This window comes from Microcaecilia unicolor, chromosome 2, assembly GCF_901765095.1.
Source record: "Microcaecilia unicolor chromosome 2, aMicUni1.1, whole genome shotgun sequence".
In the NCBI taxonomy this organism is placed as follows: domain Eukaryota; kingdom Metazoa; phylum Chordata; class Amphibia; order Gymnophiona; family Siphonopidae; genus Microcaecilia; species Microcaecilia unicolor.
The window spans coordinates 257,853,173-257,872,540 of NC_044032.1; the positions used below are offsets into that span (position 1 = coordinate 257,853,173).

General features: G+C 45.0%; 1 protein-coding gene across 3 annotated transcripts in view; it reads left to right on the top strand.

Annotated features, from left to right (window-relative positions):
• Positions 1-19,368, top strand: part of OTUD5 (OTU deubiquitinase 5) — a 200,194-nt gene that overhangs the window by 85,762 nt on the left and 95,064 nt on the right. For all 3 annotated transcript variants that reach the window (XM_030194009.1, XM_030194011.1, XM_030194010.1), the window contains exon 3: positions 5,441-5,505. In XM_030194009.1, coding sequence (XP_030049869.1) covers positions 5,441-5,505 — 65 coding nt within the window. The remainder of the gene's footprint in view (positions 1-5,440; positions 5,506-19,368) is intronic.

Genomic DNA, 19,368 nt, shown 5'->3' on the forward strand with positions numbered 1-19,368 from the left:
TTGAGGAAGGGAGTTCCATAGTTTGGCGCCGTGATAACTGAAGGCAGTTTCTCGGGAACTTTTGTAGATGTAACGAGGAAGGGGGAAGAAGGAGAAGGTTTTTTGGGGGAGGAATGAAGCAGGCGATTCAGGGTGTATGGTACAAGTAGTTTATTGATGTAGATGGGGGCAGATAGAAGGCACCCTTTAAAGACATGTAGATGGATTGGGCAGGGCTGGACGCCGCCATTTTCGAGGCAGCGCTGATGGAAGAGGAGGGGTAGGGAAGGGCCGCTAGACCACCAGGTGGGGAGGATTGACTTGCGGCCCACTGGGCCACCAGGGACATCTGAGGGGATGCTAGGGAGAGTTGGGGGGGGGGGGCTGGAGACCCGCCGGATCTCTAGGCCCCCCAAACTTGGGTCAGGGAGACTGGAGGTCCGCTTGGCTCAGGATGGGGGTACTTGGGATCTGGTGGTCCCATGGACCTCCAGCACCTATGTTTGACAGGTCTGGGCTTTTGACAGCCCAGACCTGTCACAATCCTCCTGCACTTTACCCTATGATCAGAGATAATAGCGCGCATAAATTTACATGCTATTATCTCTGATCATAGGGGCGGTAAAGCTCTGCGCTCTTCCAACGCTATTTTTAGAGCACTGTTTGGAACAGCGCAAGGCTTTCGATCATCTACCCATAAATGGTTAAGTGCTTCTCTATGGAAAAAGGAGTTCCAGCTGCTGTAGCATACAAGCTTACTTCCAGTGAAATATAACAGTTTTAAAATTGCTCCTTTCAAACTGCCTCTCCCTGTTCTGTACTATTCACACCCCGCAACTACCCCCACCCCAAGGTACTACCTTCCGCAACTTTCCCAACCACAAAAACTGCCTTCTCCAACTGCTCTACCATCAAAACCTATCCTCTGCAAACTGCTGCACTCCCAGAAAGTACCTTCTACAACTGCCCCCACACTCAAAACCTAATTGCTCCTCTCCCCAAAACTACCTTTCTGCAACTACTTACCCCTCCCCCCAAAGTGAATAAGGAAGTCCTGCTACAGTATGTGCAGCCAGCTTAGTCCTTGTGTGTATGTAACTAGCTAATTAATTGCTTCTTCCATTGAAGGCTTGAGAGCAGAGCCAAGCTTTCACCTGCTTTCTGAAGTAGAAATAGACTTAAGTTGAGCAAAGCAGTTTAGGGGAGTGCATTTCAGAGCGGAGCCTACTCCTTTAGCCTCAAGACTACTGCCAGAGGTCAAAGCTGCTATTTCGAATCTGCAGCAACACACGTAGCAGCAACTGGGGATCACTGCTACCTGCCCTACTCTCTAGACCCCCAGGGCGTCTTTCAGGTAGGCCCATGGGAACTACAGTAGTTGGAGTGTTCACGGGTGGGAATGCATGTGAGGGTGAAAGGTTCTAGGGGACTTTGGAAGGGGGAATGGATTTCTGGGAGAGTATTTTGGGGGGGGGGGGGGGGGGCACCATGGTGGGTAAGTCTCATAGGGCAAAATTATAGCTTGTCGAGAAACTGTTACTGTAATAAGTGGAGTAAAGTTAGGAGAGGATATAATACAGAGAAAATAAACCAGGGATAGTTGTAAAAGAAAACTCATGGCAGCAGATCCCCTCTGTTGTGCCTGAGTACAAGTCACCTTTTATCATCAAGTTCAAATAGTTCTTTGAGCTAAAAAAAAAAAACCCCAAAACAGGAAGAAACTGCTGAGTCAAACCCCCTCCAACTCTTCCCCCACCCCCACAAGAAATCATCTTGTTCAAATATAGTTTTTGACATCCTCCCAAGTTTTTTCATAAAACACGACTACCAGATAAACAAATTCAGTCTTTAGTTTGACTACTATACATTTTCACAGATTGTTTATAGCACTGCTGTAGCTGTAGTAAACACGTTAGCAGAGTGCAACTTCAAAATGAAAAACTAACCCTCACTACTATATATGTTTCTCACAAGCAGCATATCCTGCAGCCACGTAACTGTCACCAAACCACAGCTCTCAAATGTGGGTGAAAATTCTAAGAATCGTGCCGGGGATGGCTCGTGTGACATGCCGGAATAGTTGCAAAATTTAGACTTATTTGCATATTCAGACTACAAGGGGGATGGGTTTGGAGAAGAAGCCACATCTGTGTTTATATATGTAGTGTGTGTATGTATGTGTGCATAAAATATGGTCCGCCTACACTCTGTGGTGATGCTTTCCCCTTTCCATTTAAGGGAGGAAGGTATTTGCCATGCATCAAAATTGATTGACTTGGTGGCCGTTTTCCACGTATCCCCTCTCCTTTCTTCCCCCAATGTATTTAGGTTTGCATAGTCTTATGCCTGATTGCCATCACCCTTCCTTATTTATTTTGTAGCGTGTAGTCTTCTATGATTTTTCACTTAGCTGATACAAGTACTTCCAAGCTATGCATTTTACTTGAGGAAGGAAAAAAAATTTGAATAACAAACACTTCTTTCCCAGCATCTTACCAAGCAGAACTAGTGTCCAGTCAGAACAGCTGTGGCACCGTTTTCACATAGGTTATCTCAGGCCATAGCTGCTTTCTACTCTTTAAATATGCAGCTATATAACAAAATAATAATTATATCATGCTACAAAACTGTAAATCTGGACTGTAGCTTTCTTAATAAAAAAAAAAAAGACTTGTAATTTGTGTGTGGAAGTTAGGAGTGTTGGTTTTGTTTTAAAAGTTCCTCAAAAATGAGAGAGTAGTTGTCCAAACAGCATAAGCACTGATCTGCAGAACTGGAGCATGTATATTGCAACCAGTAACTATGGAAACGTGTTAAGAAAATGGACAGGTCTCGACATTGTTGCCAGAATGGAGTAGAGGGATGGACAAGGGCATCACTAGCTCTGCTTATTTACAATAAGCTCTGGATGTGTAATCTTATTGGAAAAAGCCAACAAAATGTTTTTTTAAACATAGCCACTGCAGTTACATCATGGTTTTTTTTATTTTTTATTTCTGGTAATTTCATGTTTTAGTTCTCACTAGTAAAAAAGGCCCGTTTCTGGAACGAATGAAACGGGCGCTAGCAAGGTTTTCCTGGGAGTGTGTATGTTTGAGAGAGAGAGCCAGAGTGAATGTGCGGGTGTGTGACAGAATGAGACTGTCTGTGTGACAGTGTGTGTGTGAGAATGAGAGTGTGTGGCAGGGCCCCCTCCCCTGTTCCTAATGCCCCTCACCCCGTTCCCTCCCCTCCTTTTCCTCCTCCTTCCCACACTTTGGGTTCCACCCCCGTGGCCCTAATGCCCAGTATCCGGATACCTCACCGCTTTCCTCCTCACCCCTCCCCCAAGATGTAACACTTTCACGCCCTTCATTTTTTTTTAAAGTGTCCTGTCTACTCTGTGTCCAAATGCCCGGCATTCAGATTGTGTTCCTCTCGTAAATTTTCATTTCTTTCATTCATTCAGAACTCCCCCCCCCCCCCCCAACACTTTCGGTTCCTTCAGTCTTTTAAAACTCTCCTATGTACCCTGTGTGCTAATGGCCAGCATTGAGATTGTTTTCCTGTCCCAAATTTGAATGTCGTTCACAACTCCCCCCCCTTCTCCAGTTTAACACTTTCGTTTCCTTCAGTCTTTTAAAACTCTCCTATCTACCCTGTGTCCTAATGGCCAGCATTCAGATTGTTTGTTTTCCTTTCCCAAATGTTCATGTCTTTCAGTCTTTAAGAACTCCTCCCCTCCCCCCATTTAACACTTTCGGTTCCTTCAGTCTTTTAAAACTCTCCTATCAACCCTGTGTCCTAATGGCCAGCACTCAGATTGTTTTGCTTTGCCAAATTGTCTGTCACTGACGTCACTGACGTCAGTGCGTGCCTGCCTAGCAGACCACTTCCGGCAGGCACGGTCCCAGGCACATCCTGTTGGAGGTGAGAATTATTATATAGGATGGTCTTCATCGATCTATTTGTGTTGTGCTTTGACTTTTATTCAGAATCTGTTGAGTAGGATCCAGGCCCCTGTCTCCCCACTATATTGTGATATGCCATGGTAACCTAGTGGGTAGAACACTGTTATATATTTGTTGCATATTTTTGTGATTATTTATGTAGACTGTTATTAAATTGACTTGGGGAAAATCCATTGCTTATTTCTGAGATAAGCAGCATAAAATGTATTGAACCTTTTCAGGATCTTGCCAGGTATTTGTGACCTGGATTGGCCACTGTTGGAAACAGGATGCTGGGCTTGATGGACCTTTGGTCTGTTCCAGTGTGGCAATACTCATGTACTAGAATAAATTATTTTAAATAAATAGTGGACTAAGCACCAGGGAAGACAGAGTTCAGATCTTTATCTTTGTGACCTGGGCATGTCGCTTAACCTTTCATTGCCTCAGATACAAACTTAGAATCTTAAGTCTTCTGGAGACAGGAAAGTACCTATTGTACTTCCCCTTGAGCTACTGCTGAAAAGGCTTGATTCAAATCCAAATAACATATTGTAACTATGCAGACAAACTAAAACTCTTTTGTTTTCAAGATTTTATGTACATACATATTCTATTTCACTTCAGTATTTACTCAGAGAAATAGCAATATTTTTTTATTTCATTTGTGCTCCTTATTTATTTAGATTTTGCTCACACCTTTTTCAGTAGTAGCTCAAGGTGAGTTACATTCAGGTACTCTGGATATTTCTCCAGGAGGGCTCACAATCTAATTTTGTACCTGAGGCAATGGAGGGTTAAGTGACTTGCCCAAGATCACTAGGAGCAGCAGTGGGATTTGAACCGGCCACCTCTGGATTGCAAGACCGGTGCTCTAACCAGTAGGCCACTCCTCCACTTCTTGAACTACAGATGTATTGCAAATATACATAATAGAAAGGAATGTAAATAGTTATTGAGGTATAGGTTGCAGTCCTCATCTCTGCCTCTGTGTGGGGCCCTTTTACTAAGCTGTGCTAAAAAGTGGCCTTTGGTTTCAGTAGCACAGGGCTTTCCTCATGCACTGAGGCCACTTTGAGCATGGCTGTAAAATGGCTGCATTTCCTATTTCTTCAGTTAATGGCCACATTCTAATTTCCCAGTTAGCACGGGAGCCCTTATTGACACCTATTTACTGAGCAGTATAGGCTCCTGTGCTAACCACTCGCTAATCAGCGCATGGCAGTGCAACTCCGCTAATTGTTTAGCGCTGGGCACTCCTATTCTCCACCCCCAAACATGCCCCAGCGCTAAAAAATATTTTCTATTTTTAGTGCATAGATAGCATGTGCCAAACACAAAACTACCTCAGGTCACCTGAGCACATCCCACAGTAGTAGATTTTGCCCTGCTTACCACAGCTTAGTAAAAGGGCCCTGTCGTGTATGAGATTTCTGACAAGCCATTTATTGCCCTGCGTGTTAGTTGATCTTGTATGTCAGCCACTGAAAATATTGACACTCTGTCACACTCTCCCTTTCCTTCCCTTACAGCTGACCAAGTTTATGGAGACCAAGATATGCATGAGGTGGTTCGAAAGCACTGCATGGATTACCTGGTGAGCTCCTATGTTCAAATGAGTTACACTGAAATAGCTTGCATACCTCAAGTAGTTTGAGGCTGTGATGTGATCAAAGGGGAATTTGTGAAAGAGCATGTGATATGCTGAACTCGAGAGCTACACAAGGCTATTGCTACCATTTTGTCCCCCATATTTGTCAAAATGGTTTCTTCCAGCCTTTATTGCCCATAAATGGTGGTGGCATCTGATGGCATTGAGATGGAACATTTTACTAGCTAGAGCTAGAATGGCTTTCCTAAACCTTTTCTGCTCATGCACAGCTGGCACCACAAAACCCCATCTGTCAGTATTTTTCTGTGAAATGAGATGGATGTGTTCTTTTTCATGGAAAGAAAAGCTATTTGTCACAAGGCTCCCTCAACCCTCTGTTTTTTCCCTTACATTTTTATTTTTTCAATACCCTAATCTTGTCTAAAAGAGATCGAGTCTTTTATTTTGAAATTTTTAAACTATTTTAACTTTAATGTGACTGACTCAATTTTTCCCACGATGATAGACAAAATGTCTTCTGGGTTTAAATGATGCCCAACATATAACCGAAAATGTGTCTCTATTGAATCACCAGACTGAAAGTATACACTGTCTAGGTCTTGAACATGATGTTTCATATTGCTTAATTTGTTCTAATATGAGGCATATTTTCAAAGCACTTAGCCTTCCAAAGTTCCATAGGTTTCTATGGAACTTTGGAAGGTTAAGTGCTTTGAAAATATGCCTCTATGTCTCCCAGGGCTCTAAAATCTAGACAACTTCACTGCATGATATTTGTCTGACCATTCCTACTCTGGTATAAACACCAGTTAAAACCCTCTAACACCAGAATGGAGAAGCTTTTTAGGCTGAAAGCCCACACTGGTGATAGTGGGCTGCATTAACTGGCAATGGGGCTAGAGTGGTGGGAATTATCTCCCTCTGAATCAAATGACTGGTGGGGGCTCCCCCCATGAATCAAAAGACTAGAGAAAATTTCTTCTTTTTATTTTTCTAATCTTTTTACTGTGGGCATGAAGAACCTAAGAAATACTGGGTTAGGCCAATGGTCCATCAAGCCCAGTATCCTGCTTCCAACAGTGGCCAATCCAATTAGTAGCAACATTCCATGCTACCAACCCCAGGGCAAGCAGTGGATTCCCCCATGTGTATCTCAGTAACAAATTATGGATTTTTTTCTTCAGGAACTTGTCCAAACCGTTTTAAAACCCAGATGCGTTAGCCACTGTTACCATATCCGGCAGCGAATTCCAGAGCTTAACTATTCTTTGAGTGAAAAAATTGCAGTTTTTAAAAATGTCAATACAACATTGACTTCTAGATATAAACATAACATCCAGATACGTGACATGAATTCTAATGTAATCCAGTACAGACTTGAAATATCTTATTTTCATTTTAAACTTCTTCCTTACTGCAGCCATCTCTGGTGTCCCTCACTTTCAACACAATTCACACACAGTTTCTTTATTCCATTATAGATCATTTTGATCGGTCATCCTGTTAATTTGATTATGCATATATTTTTATGCCTCTACTAAAAAAAGAGGATTTTATTTATTTAAAAATTTTAACTGATTCATGAAATCACTATTCACTTCTTTGGTGTTCCTGTTCCCAAATTGGAACTGTAATCATTCAGGTTTATTATTTGTTGGAAAGACTGTGATTCAGTAGCTGCCATTTCTTACATTAATTGCTTCCAGTACTAAATTGGTGATTCATCCTTCCTTATCCAGAATTTTAAAGTTAATTTTTTAACCAATAGGATTGTTATGCTTATAAATTTCTTTCTGGCCATTTGTAGTTTCTGATTGACCTCTGTATTTCAATATCTCCTTGTGGAAAGGCCCCAGCAACTTGAGCAGATCCCTACTTGCACTCCATCACTGAAAGCTGAGCATTGCTTTCACTATGCTCATTTAGTAAGGACACTGGCACTTTATGACTTGCTGGTAGCAACTGTCTTGGGTGCTGACATTGGCATTCTTATTTGCTGTTGAGTAATCACTGATAAACCACCTTCTTCAGTAGGAGATGGTACTCATGGACTTTCCTTGCCAGTGAAACATGACAGCAACCATAATAGATTTTCCAGATTCTCCTGTTTTCCTGCATTTTGCCCAGAATTCTTTTGAATATATTCTTGACAAAAGTCAAGTTGAGGTATCTCCCACAGGCCCTGTGTTGTGCACTCTTTTTATATAGAGAGCTATTGAGGTACAATATATAACTGAGATTGTGAGCCCATTAGATACAGTTCAAAGTACTTGTAATAGAAATTGTAAACTGCATAGTTGCCTCAGGGATCGCTTGCGGTATATCAAGTACTGAAAATAAAATAAATAAAATCTCTCTCTTCCTTGTCATCAAGCAGATGAAGCCATTACGTATGGGTTGTGTCCATCAACCAGTAGGGGGAGATAGAGAGCACTCAACTTTTCACAGTGCCTCATGGCAGCTCCACTGCCTCTTCAGTATTCTCTATCTCCCCAAGCAGGGTGGCTGCAGCTTCTTCGAGCTCCATCAGAAATCTGCCTGGGGGTGGCTCCTGGCTTGCCAGTTGTTAGCCGGGGTGTTAGAGGCTATAGCAGCTTCACTTTGAAGGCACATAGGTCAGCCCTTTCCCTGCCTTACCCATGCCCCCGTGGATGTGGACATATTAGCTTGCTTTTCTCTGTCCTTTCCCACTCAGTGGATGCAGGCACATTGAGTCGCCTTTCCCTGCCTTTCCCACTTATCTGAGCCTCTGGAGTGTTTTTATTTACCTCTTTTGCCTCTGCTTTCCTCACAGCGTTAAAAAGAAAAGAAAAGAGGTTTTTTTCTTGAGATTCTTCTGCAGGACCGGAGCTGTGATACTCGGTCTAGTGAGGTAAGAGTGTTTTCTGACTCCTCCGGGGTGAGCCCGCGATCGGGATGTTTTTTGTGCGAACCGCCATTTTTGAATTTTACCGCCGTTTTCGGCGATGGCTGCGGAGGCTGTAAAGCGCTGTTCTAAATTTGGCAAGCCCAAATCAGCAGCAGGGCTCTGTAATTCTTGCTGTACAGATGGTAGGGCCGGCCCGAGCATGGCGATCTGTTGCGCTCTGAGCTGGCAGCAGACGCCATTTTGGATTTTCCACATGGCGCGGCCTCCGTTGTGACGGAGAGCCCTGAATCCGGGGGGGGGGGGGGGGGGTCCTCTGAGTGAAGCTAATAATAGAGCTGATAGCCCTGGGCAGGATCCGGGCGGTCAGGGAGCGGTTTTCTCCCCTGATTTTGTTTTAATGCTGCATAGGGCTTATATGTTTAAAAGAGCTCTTCCACAGGGATCTTCAGACCCTCTGCCTGCGCCCCCGGTGGATCCTGGCCTTTTGGAGTTGGCTTTGCCTGTTTCTTATCCTCCTGATAAACGCAGAAGGGCTAATTCCCCTTCTGAGTGTGGCGCCCCCCCCTTTTCCCCCCCGTGGTCGGGATATGAGGATTCTGAGGGGTCTGGCAGGACTTCTTGGGCTGAGGAGCCAGAGTCGGGTGCAGAATTGCCACAGGAGCTTGATGATCCGTCTGCAGTGAGGATTTTCCACCGCGAGGAGCTGCCAGTGCTTATTTCAGATGCCTTACAAGCCCTCTCGATTGAAGATCCTGAGAGTGGCACAGCCTCCTCTGTTAATCCAAGGATGGCTAGTTCCAGAAAGCCTGCTCGAGCCTTTCCTTTGCATGACTCCATCCAAGAGCTTATTTCGGCTCAATGGGCTGACCCCGAGGGACCTTTGAAGGTTGCCAGGGCTATGGGGCAATTATACCCTCTGAGTGAGGAACATTTGGCTCGCTTTGCAATGCCTAAAGTGGATGCCCTGGTCACGGCTGTGACAAAGAGAACTACCCTCCCTGTTGAAGGAGGTGTTGCCCTGAAGGATATTCACGACCGCAGGCTTGATTCAGCTCTGAAGCGGTCCTTTGATTTGGCAAGTCTCACTATTCAGGCGTCTGCATGCAGTTGTTATGCTGCTAGAGCCTGCCTGGCTTGGTTACAGCAGGCAGTGGAACAGCCCAGTGATGGAGCGGAGACCTTATCTGAAGTGGCTCCGCGGATGGAGTCGGCCTTGTCCTTTTTGGCTGACGCCCTTTATGATATGGTCAGAGCTTCGGCTAAACAAATGGCTGTAGCAATGGCGGCTCGCCGCACTCTTTGGCTACGACATTGGGCGACGGACATGGCATCTAAGCAAAGGTTGGTGAAGTTGCCCTTTCAAGGCCTTCTCCTGTTTGGAGAGGAGCTGGAAAATATTGTTAAAGGCCTGGGGGATTCTAAACCTCAGTGCTTGCCCGAAGATAGGCCGAAGCCTTCCTCTAAGGGTCAGGCGGTCCGCTCCTCTTACAGACCTCGCTTCCATGAAGCTAGAAGGTACCGCCCGGAGCGTTCTGCTGGGTTCACTTCGCTTGCCCACTTTCAGCAGAGAAACTCCTTTCGCTCGGACAAACGTTCCGCAGCTGCCAGTTCAAGGCCTGGAGTTCAGGGGCGACCCTCTCAATGATGGTGCGCCGGCCCCCTCCTCGTTTCCTGTCATCGGAGGAAGACTTTCCCTCTTTTTCGAGGAGTGGGCCAAAATCTCCGCAGATCAGTGGGTCTTGGACCTGATCAGAGACGGATACCGAATAGAATTTGATGCCCCGGTGAGAGACGTGTTTATGGAGTCCCGATGCGGTTCTGCCACCAAATGGGCGGCAGAAGAGGAGACTTTGCACAGTCTGTGCCAGATAGGGGCTGTGACCCCGGTGCCTCCCACCGAACAAGGTCTAGGCCGCTAGTCCATTTACTTTGTGGTGCCACAAAAAGGCGGGTCTTTTCGCCCAATCCTGGACTTAAAAGAGCTAAACAAGTCCTTAAGAGTGCGGCATTTTCACATGGAAACCCTGCGGCAGTACTGGCCTTTCAAGTGACCCTGGAAGGATTGGCTGTCCAGGTGATGTTGGACAACACGACAGCAGTGGCCTACATAAATCGACAAGGCGGCACTCAGTGCAGAGCTCTAGCCGCGCAGGCCGAACAAATTTGCCACTGGGTCACATTGCAGGTCAGAGCAACATGCAAGCCGACTATCTAGCAGGCATCAGATCGATCCAGCGGAGTGGGAACTAGCAGACGATGTATTCCTGCAGATATGTGCCAAATGAGGCATGCCAGTGATGGATCTTATGGCGACCAGTTCCAATGCCAAAGTCCCGTGCTTCTTCAGCAGACGGAGGGATCCTCGCTCTGCCGGGTTGGATGCCTTGGCTCAACCCTGGCCCCTGGGCTTGCTGTATGTCTTCCCTCCGTGGCCCTTGATAGGGCGAGTGCTCCTGCGGATTCGGCTGCATCCAGGAGAAGTGGTGCTCATCGTCCCGGATTGGCCCAGGAGGCCTTGGTATGCGGACCTCCGACAGATGCTGTTGGAGGCTCCCTTTCCGTTACCTCTGGTTCCGCACCTGTTATCACAGGGTCTGGTGGCCATGGAGGACGCCTGCCGCTTTGGTCTTATGGCATGGCGATTGAGAGGGCACAGTTGAGAGATAAAGGCTACTCAAATAAGGTAATTTCCACTCTCCTGCAGGCCCGTAAGCGCTCCACTTCCATGGCTTATGCCAGGATTTGGCGCCAGTTTGAAGTCTGGTGTGTTTCAAGAGCGCTTTCTCCGTTGCGGGCTCCTGTCTTGCCGATTCTGGACTTTTTGCAGGATGGTGTACACAAAGGCTTGGCCTATAATTTCCTGCGGGTGCAAATGGCAGCATTGGCCTCCCTGCGTGGCAAGGTTGAAGGCGTGTCCTTAGCTGCTCATCCAGATGTGGCACGGTTTCTTAGAGGGATGATTCGGCTCCATCCTCCCGTGCGGGCACCTTGTCCAGCTTGGAACCTGGGGTTAGTATTGAAGGCCCTTCAGGGGGCTCCCTTTGAACCGCTTCGGCATGCTTCAGAGAAAGATTTGACACTGAAGGCCGTCTTTTTAGTGGCCATTACCTCGGCGAGACGGGTGTCAGAGCTCCAGGCGCTGTCCTGTAGAGACCCTTTTCTGCAATTCTCAGAGTCAGGGGTCACGGTTCGGACCGTGCCTTCCTTCATGCCTAAGGTGGTTTCAGCGTTTCACCTAAACCAGCCTGTTTTTCTTCCCTCCTTTGTTGAGGAGGAGTTTCCAGATTCATTTGGGCAGTTGCCCCTTTTGGATGTGCGCAGGACTCTGTTGCAGTATCTGCGAATTACAAATTCTTTCAGGACCTCTGATCATCTTTTTGTGCTGTTTGCAGGTCCTCGCAGAGGGTCTTCAGCGTCTGAATCCACTATTGCCCATTGGCTCAAAGAAGCTATCTTTTCAGCGTATCTGCTGTCTGGCCGGGCTCCGCCTGAAGCCTTTAAGGCACATTCCACAAGAGCGATTTCCTCTTCCTGGGCGGAAACTGGAGCACTATCTCTTCATGAGATTTGCAGTGCTGCAACATGGGCTTCTAAGCTCTCTTTCGCCTGACATTACAGGCTGGATATGGCTGCCAGGAGGGATGTGCGTTTTGGAGCACAGGTGCTAGTGCGTGGTGTGGCTTGTTCCCACCGTATTTAGGGATTGCTTTGTTACATCCCATACGTAATGGCTTCATCTGCTTGATGACAAGGAAGGGAAAATTAGGTTCTTACCATGATAATTTTCTTTCCTTTAGTCTTAGCAAATGAAGCCCTGAGCCCTCCCTGTATGATTGTCTGTATTGCAGTGATTCTGATTTTAGGTGCTGTTCTTGTTTCCTGAAGTTATATTCCTTCCATGGGGAGTTGGAAAACAGTCTTCAGGATTCTTGTTACAGTGATAGGAGGATGAGTTTATTCCCTCCAGTTCATGTTTTGGGAGGATGAGTTTATTCCCTCCAGGAGGATGCAAGTATTCCCTCCGTTTATACAAAGTGGAGGACGAGTTTATTCCCTCCAGGAGGATGAGTTCATTCCCTCCTTTTTTTGAGTTTATGCCCTTGTTAAGGGGCCATCGTTCGCTGTGAGGAAAGTTCATGTTATTCCCATTGCGGTTTGCCATACTGCTTTGGAAGCTTCAAATACTGAAGAGGCAGTGGAGATAGCTGGCCATGAGGTACTGTGAAAAGTTGAGTGCTCTCTATCTCCCCCTGCTGGTTGATGGACACAACCCATACGTAATGGCTTCATCTGCTATGACTAAAGGAAAGAAAATTATCATGGTAAGAACCTAATTTTCCCATCTTTGGGTTAAGGGAAAGAAACTCTCTCTCTGGGAAAGAAACTTCAAGACCTTGCTTTCTGTGGGGGTCCCCATGAAGATTCTGCACTCATTCCAAGAAAGGGACTGTTAATGGCTTTCCAAAAATAATGGTTAAGGTTCCAGGTTGATGACCTGGCAGGAAACCACCATTGCTCTTGCTCTTGTTCCCAATTAACAGAGATCATTTTGCCAATACCTTGGATCATCCAGGCATTATTTTGGGTGGTCTGATTCCTCCAGGTAACTTCCTCAGTCATTCATCATTACTATGGATCCAGTAAACACCCTCTTAATTCCTATGTCTTGTAGAACTTGACTGAGATCTATAGAGGCACAAAATTGTTGCTACCCCTCTCTTACTTTACTAAACGCCTCTAAAACTGGTAACTTCTTAGGATAATGGAACTTCTTTAAGAATTTGTGGAAATGCCCCAAATCCCATTCAGGGGTTAGTTACTAACATGTGTCAAGAAATAATTCAGAATTTTTGCCATTTTAACTTGTTTGCGTGCATTTTTGCTTTTATTCCTGTAAAGCACCTTATTATGCAAATGTAATACAGCTTGCATTTAATTTTGCAGTATTTGTGAAAAAAATAATACCAGTTTTGAGCTGGTGTTATTTTTCCTCTCCAGGAGCCTAATGCCATTAATGAGCAGATATTCCACTGCCCCCACTTGGAGTCAAACCCCTCGCTATCAGATTCCCTAGATCTACTGGGGACTATCCTTGGTGTCTAGCAGTGGAGGACAGGAACGATCCCCCTATCCTGTAGGCTGCCAGCATCAAAATTACGCCAGCCAAACTCTTAAAGTAGTCTCACAGTACTACCATATGGATTCAAGCTGCCCATAAGGAGTTTAGGTTTTGACTGCCCTGATTTACTCATCACAAATGATAAAGGGGATGGAACTGCTCTCGTAAGGAAGGCTAAAGAGGTTAGGGCTCTTCAGCTTGGAAAAGAGACAGATGAGAGGAAGTATGATTGAGATCTACAAAATCCTGAGTGGTGTAGAACAGGTATAAGTGAATCAAATTTTTTACTCTTTCAAAAAGTAAAAAAGCCAGGGGACATTAAATGTAGCTGCATGGAAATACTTTAAAACAAATAGGAGGAAATATTTTTTCACTCAGAATAGTTAAGCTCTGGAACTCGTTGCCGGAGGATGTGGTAACAGTGATTAGCGTATCTGGGTTTAAAAAAGGTTTAGACAAGTTCCTGGAGGAAAAGTCCATAGTTTGCTGTTGAAATAGACATGGGGAAACCACTACTTGCTCCGGGATTGGTAGCGGGAATGTTGCTACTATGTGGGTTTCTACCAGACACTTGTGACCTGGATTGGCGATTGTTGGAAACAGGATACTGGGCTAGATGGACCATTGGTCTGATCCAGTATGGCTAGTCTTATGCTATGAATTGAAGTAGAATGGAAAGTAAAATATTTCTCCATTATCACAAAGAAGGTAGAAATGGTGGGCCTAATGGAGCCACAAGGCTATCTCAGTCCAGGGAAGAAGCACAGTAGCAGCAATATGAAAAATAAACAGGAGAACATAGACGGAATTGAAGTAGCAACATGGGGAATATTGCCTCACAAACATGGCATTTCCTGATTTGGCTCCCTGGCTTCCCTTCTACTCAGTCGCTGAATCACTGTTCCCCTCTACAAAAAACGCATTACCATATTCAACTATTTCATACCCCAGTATCAAAGAAAGGTTGGCAAAGGAAGCAATTTTTCCACTCCAGCAAGAAGCTGGGCCAAGATCAGATATGTTTTTAGTTTGCCAAAGCATATAAAAGCTCTCAAGATTTCTGGTTCACAGATGACTCCTGAAAGAGCATACTCTGCTTTCTGTGCAGCTGTACAACTTGTCTCTGAGAAAGCAGGCCTTGAATACCAAGTGAAGCCTACACCTGGATTAAACAAGACCTAGCTTTCTTATAGTTTTTTTTTGTTTGTTACATTTGTACCCCGCGCTTTCCCACTCATGGCAGGCTCAATGCAGCTTACATGGGGCAATGGAGGGTTAAGTGACTTGCCGAGAGTCACAAGGAGCTGCCTGTGCCGGGAATTGAACTCAGTTCCTGAGTTCCCCAGGACCAAAGTCCACCACCCTAACCACTAGGCCACTCCTCCACTCCAGTGGTAGTTCAGTGGTAGAATCAGTTATTAAACATTGAAAAAGTGTAGGGATCTCTAATACCTCACGTGGAAAGGATTCTAGGGTTCTAGACCTTTGGAGAGATCTTTCATGGTTCTGTGCTTTCTGTGTGCATCATTTCCTATATACAATACATGGTGCAGTTTATGCGCACTTTGATTCAAAAAGTGCAAACCCTTCTATAGTGCAATCTGAGCTAATTCAAAGCTAATGAATGTGGTACTCCTCCAATTTATTCAACATATTATGCATTTGAGACTGCCCCTGCCATTGCTGCTTGAAGTGATCTCCCAGCTCTTAGCCTAGCTATGTGAGTTGGATGCTTATTCATCACTCATGCAACAGTATCAGATAGATGAGCCATAGTGGCTTAATTTAAATGCATGCTCCCATTAAAGGGCTGCTGGAAAATGCTCTTTCACCCAACATGTAATCTATGAGTTTTCAACCCATGACCCTTGTCCGTCCAGGGTGGGCATGTAGCAGGGAATTTCATAATCATGGGGGGGGGGGGGGGTGACTGGGCCTCCCATTTTGGCCTCACCCCCCCCCCCCCTAAAAAAAAAGAAATTTGCAGCACACATTGTGATAGATAGTGGGGATGCACAAGCCCTGTCAGCAGAAGAGGTCCTCTGTCCAAGCCCCTTATGATGTCTGAGCAGTGGGGAAACTGCCCCTCTCCCCCCCCCCTCACACACACATATGTTCAATTCATCCTCATGAACTGAGCATGCACGAAGTGCCAGCTTCAGCATAGAGGTGTGCCACCAACTTTCCCAGTGCTCAGACAGTATAGGGGGCTCAAGCAGAGGACCTCTTCCACTGGTGAGAGGTGGAGGGGGTGGGCAGAGAGGAAATGCATGGCTTCTTCCCCAACGGAAATAGACTTCTGGCTACACTACTGGTGGACTCTACTGGCACGAGTTTGCCGTTGGCCTGGAATCTGTATATACCAGGAGAAGTGCTGTAAGGGATAGGGAAACAAGAGCAATCCCAGAAATCAGGGATGAGTTTGAAACCAAGGAGAACAGAGCAGGAAATGATCCAAGTCTGTGGAAGATAGAGAATCACAAATTGAGAGATAAATTAAATGTTCCAGTTATAGGAAATCTTGCCTGCAGAGGAGATTAAGAAGTGGGAAGCAGTGAAGGGATGAGCTAAACTGGCATGGATGGTGCACTTACTAGGATGAGATGCATTAGAATTTGCTAGGGAGCAGAGGGAAACAGAAGGCTGGATCAAGTGGAAGTAAGGAGCAAATCAGGTTAAGGATGTAGGGAGTGAAGCAGGCAGAGAGCTATTGTGCTCCTTGTCCCCCAAATGTGAAAAGTCAAATTATGCCTGTTGAAGAGGGGGAAAATGTAAAAAGTAGTGAGGGTGTAAGGACAGTGAAAAGAGCATACGGAAGAGAAAGGAAGAACAAAATAGGGGAGAGGAGAGAATGCGGTATAGATTAGAGAGGAATCGTCACCGAGGCATTATATTGCACTGGTGTCTAGACTCCAGTAGTTAATGGTACCCCTTACTTATGTCTTGTCTGCTAAGTAGATACAAATTCAGACTACTTCACCAGTGTACTTTACCAATTCATAGTCTGAACACTCCTGAGAGTATGATAATGAACCTTAATGCAGTTCTAATCAAGAGTTCTCAAAAGGCTTTTCCTCAGATCTCTGTCCTTTGCTGATTTTATCAAGAGAATGGAGGGAGCTACCTTCTTTCAGTGGAGGAAGTGGCAGAAACCAGGGAAAACATGCTGGATATACTCCAAATTTTCAACCTGCTTTGTACCCCCAAAGATGTGCTAATGCCCATCCATAATATTCTCAGAAAGGTACAAATGAAACTGTGGGGAACCCTCCTGTATATACCACCTGTCAATAGGAAGGTGGATACAGTGTATCATGTCCAAGAAGTTCCTGGATTTGAGAAGCAGTATCTGTTGCATCAATCAATAATAGATCTGCTTGCAAAGAGCCAGGAGGTCAAAAAAGATTTCCCGGTACCCTTGTGAAGAGATTCTCATATTCCTTAACCTCAGTAGAAAAGTGTATGAGAATGCTGTGCACCAGGGGCGTAGCTACTGGGGGGGGCCTTGGGGGCCTAGGTCTCCCCCCCAATCCAGTGCACAGCATAGATGCCTGGTATATTACTTTGCTCACCTGCTGCCTGCCCCTCTCTTTCCTCCCACCCTGAGCTCCCCAGCCAGTATACAGAAGTTTTACTTCTTTTCTTCCAGCTGCTACCAATGCCAGCCCCCGATGATAATTACAAAGCTGACATCCATGGGAGATCATGAGGCATATTTTCAAAGCACTTAGCTAAGGCTAAGTGTTTTGAAAATATGCCTCCATGGCACTCTCCACACTGCGGCTGCATCCTTCCAGCCAAGTCTACCTACTCTGAAAGAGGAGGCTGTATCAGTGGAGGCGGGCCAGCCTGCAGGAAATAGTCACAGCGTGCAGAGAGCCGCAGTCCCCTGCAGCCAACATTTATGGCAGCTGGAGAGAAAGATGTAAAACTGTTGCATGCTGGTTGGGGGGGGGGGGGCTTTGGAGGAGGGAAAGAGATGGGAGCAATGCAGGGGGGAGGGAGACAGAAGCAATGGGGGGGACAGGAGCATGGGGGAGGGCAAGGAGAGAGAGAGGAGCAAGGAGGTTAGATTGAGAACAGGAGATGGCGTGAGCCTATCTGGCAATTTTCTGAAGCCAGTAGGTAGAGATTGCTACCATTTTCACTCACCCAAAACAGTACTACTACTACTACTTATCATTTCTAAAGCGCTACTAGACGTACGCAGCGCTGTACACTTGAACATGAAGAGACAGTCCCTGCTCGACAGAGCTTACAATCTAATTAGGACAGACAGACACAGAACAAACAAGAGATAAGGGAATATTAAAGTGAGGATGATACCATCACAACCACCAAGAAAGCATTCTCCTCACTCTGGAAGCTAAAGCGAGTGAAACCTTATTTCCCAAGGGGAGTTTTTTTGCAATCTGGTCAGATCGTTCGTCTTGAGCCGCCTAGATTACTGCAATGGCACCTATGCAGGGTGCACAGGCGTACTCCTAAAGAAGCTACAGACCGTCCAAAACACAGCAGCTAGACTCATCTATGGAGTGTCGAAGTTCACCTGCTCCAGTCCACTACGTGAGAAATTGCACTGGCTTCCTGTCCAAGAGCGTATAACTTTTAAAATCTGTACCCTAGTCCACAAGATTCTCTATGGAACAGCCCCAGCGTACATGGATGCCCTAATCCACCTACCACCAAGAAACTCACTGAGAACTGCCCGTTCTTACTTAAACCTCCATTACCCTTCATGTTCTAAACTGAAGTATAAAACCATGTATGCTTCCACCTTTTCCTACGTCAGTACACACTTGTGGAATGCGCTACCTAAATCAGTGAAAACGATTCAGGATCATCTGACTTTCAGGAAGTCACTCGACCTACTTATTTGAGCAAGAGTACCCCAATGTACCTGTCCAACCACACTGACCTCAGGACACAGCCCTTATGGACTGACCCATTTCTTTATCCTTGTCCTCCACCCTGACTATCCTTTTCCATCTATTGTACTCCACTATTTGTAATAAATGTTGTAAGCCACATTGAGCCTGCCAGTAGTGGGAAATTGTGGGATATAAAAGCTGTAAAATAATAAAAAATAAATAAAATAAGGGTTCTGAACAAAGTGAATAAGGGTTAGGAGTTAAAAGCAGCATCAAAAAGGTGGGCTTTTAGCTTAGATTTGAAGACGGCCAGAGATGGAGCAGCAAAAGATTATTAGAAATAAGGTACTGCGTATGTGTAGTCCATCTGTAAAAAGTCAAAAGCTGTTCCAGTTGGATAGGCAGTGCCTTAAAAGTAAAAGGTGGAGGACAATTTTTTTTTTAATTTATTTGAAAGCTTCCCATGTGTAGATATAAGTATCATGAAATAAAAATTGAATATTACTAAAACAGTTTAAAAATTATTGTATCTTGTAGAAACAGCAGTTGTAAACACTGTATTTTGTGTTCATTTTTCTGCACTGTTCTTTACAATACAGATGGCCAAATTTCAGTGAGGATACCCTGTGTTTTGATAGGTTCATCTTTTTTTTTTTTTTTTTTTTTTTTATTTAAGTTTAATCATTTATACAGGTTGACAAACAAATCATACTTGTTGAAACACAGAAAGAATTTTACACAAGCATTTTTTGAACCTAAACGGCTCCAAAGGTAACAATATTACACTTCCTTAGACCACAATATATATAAGTAGTAAGGGGGAGTATTTAAATATGATACAAAGGAAAGTCCTCAAAGAGGACAAAAATAAAAATAACCATAGTAGCTTAACATCTGTTGTTACCTTATAATTTCTTCATAATATTATTCCTAATTTAAGCTTTTCCTATCTACGAAAATCTGCAATTGGTTAGATTCATAGAAAATAT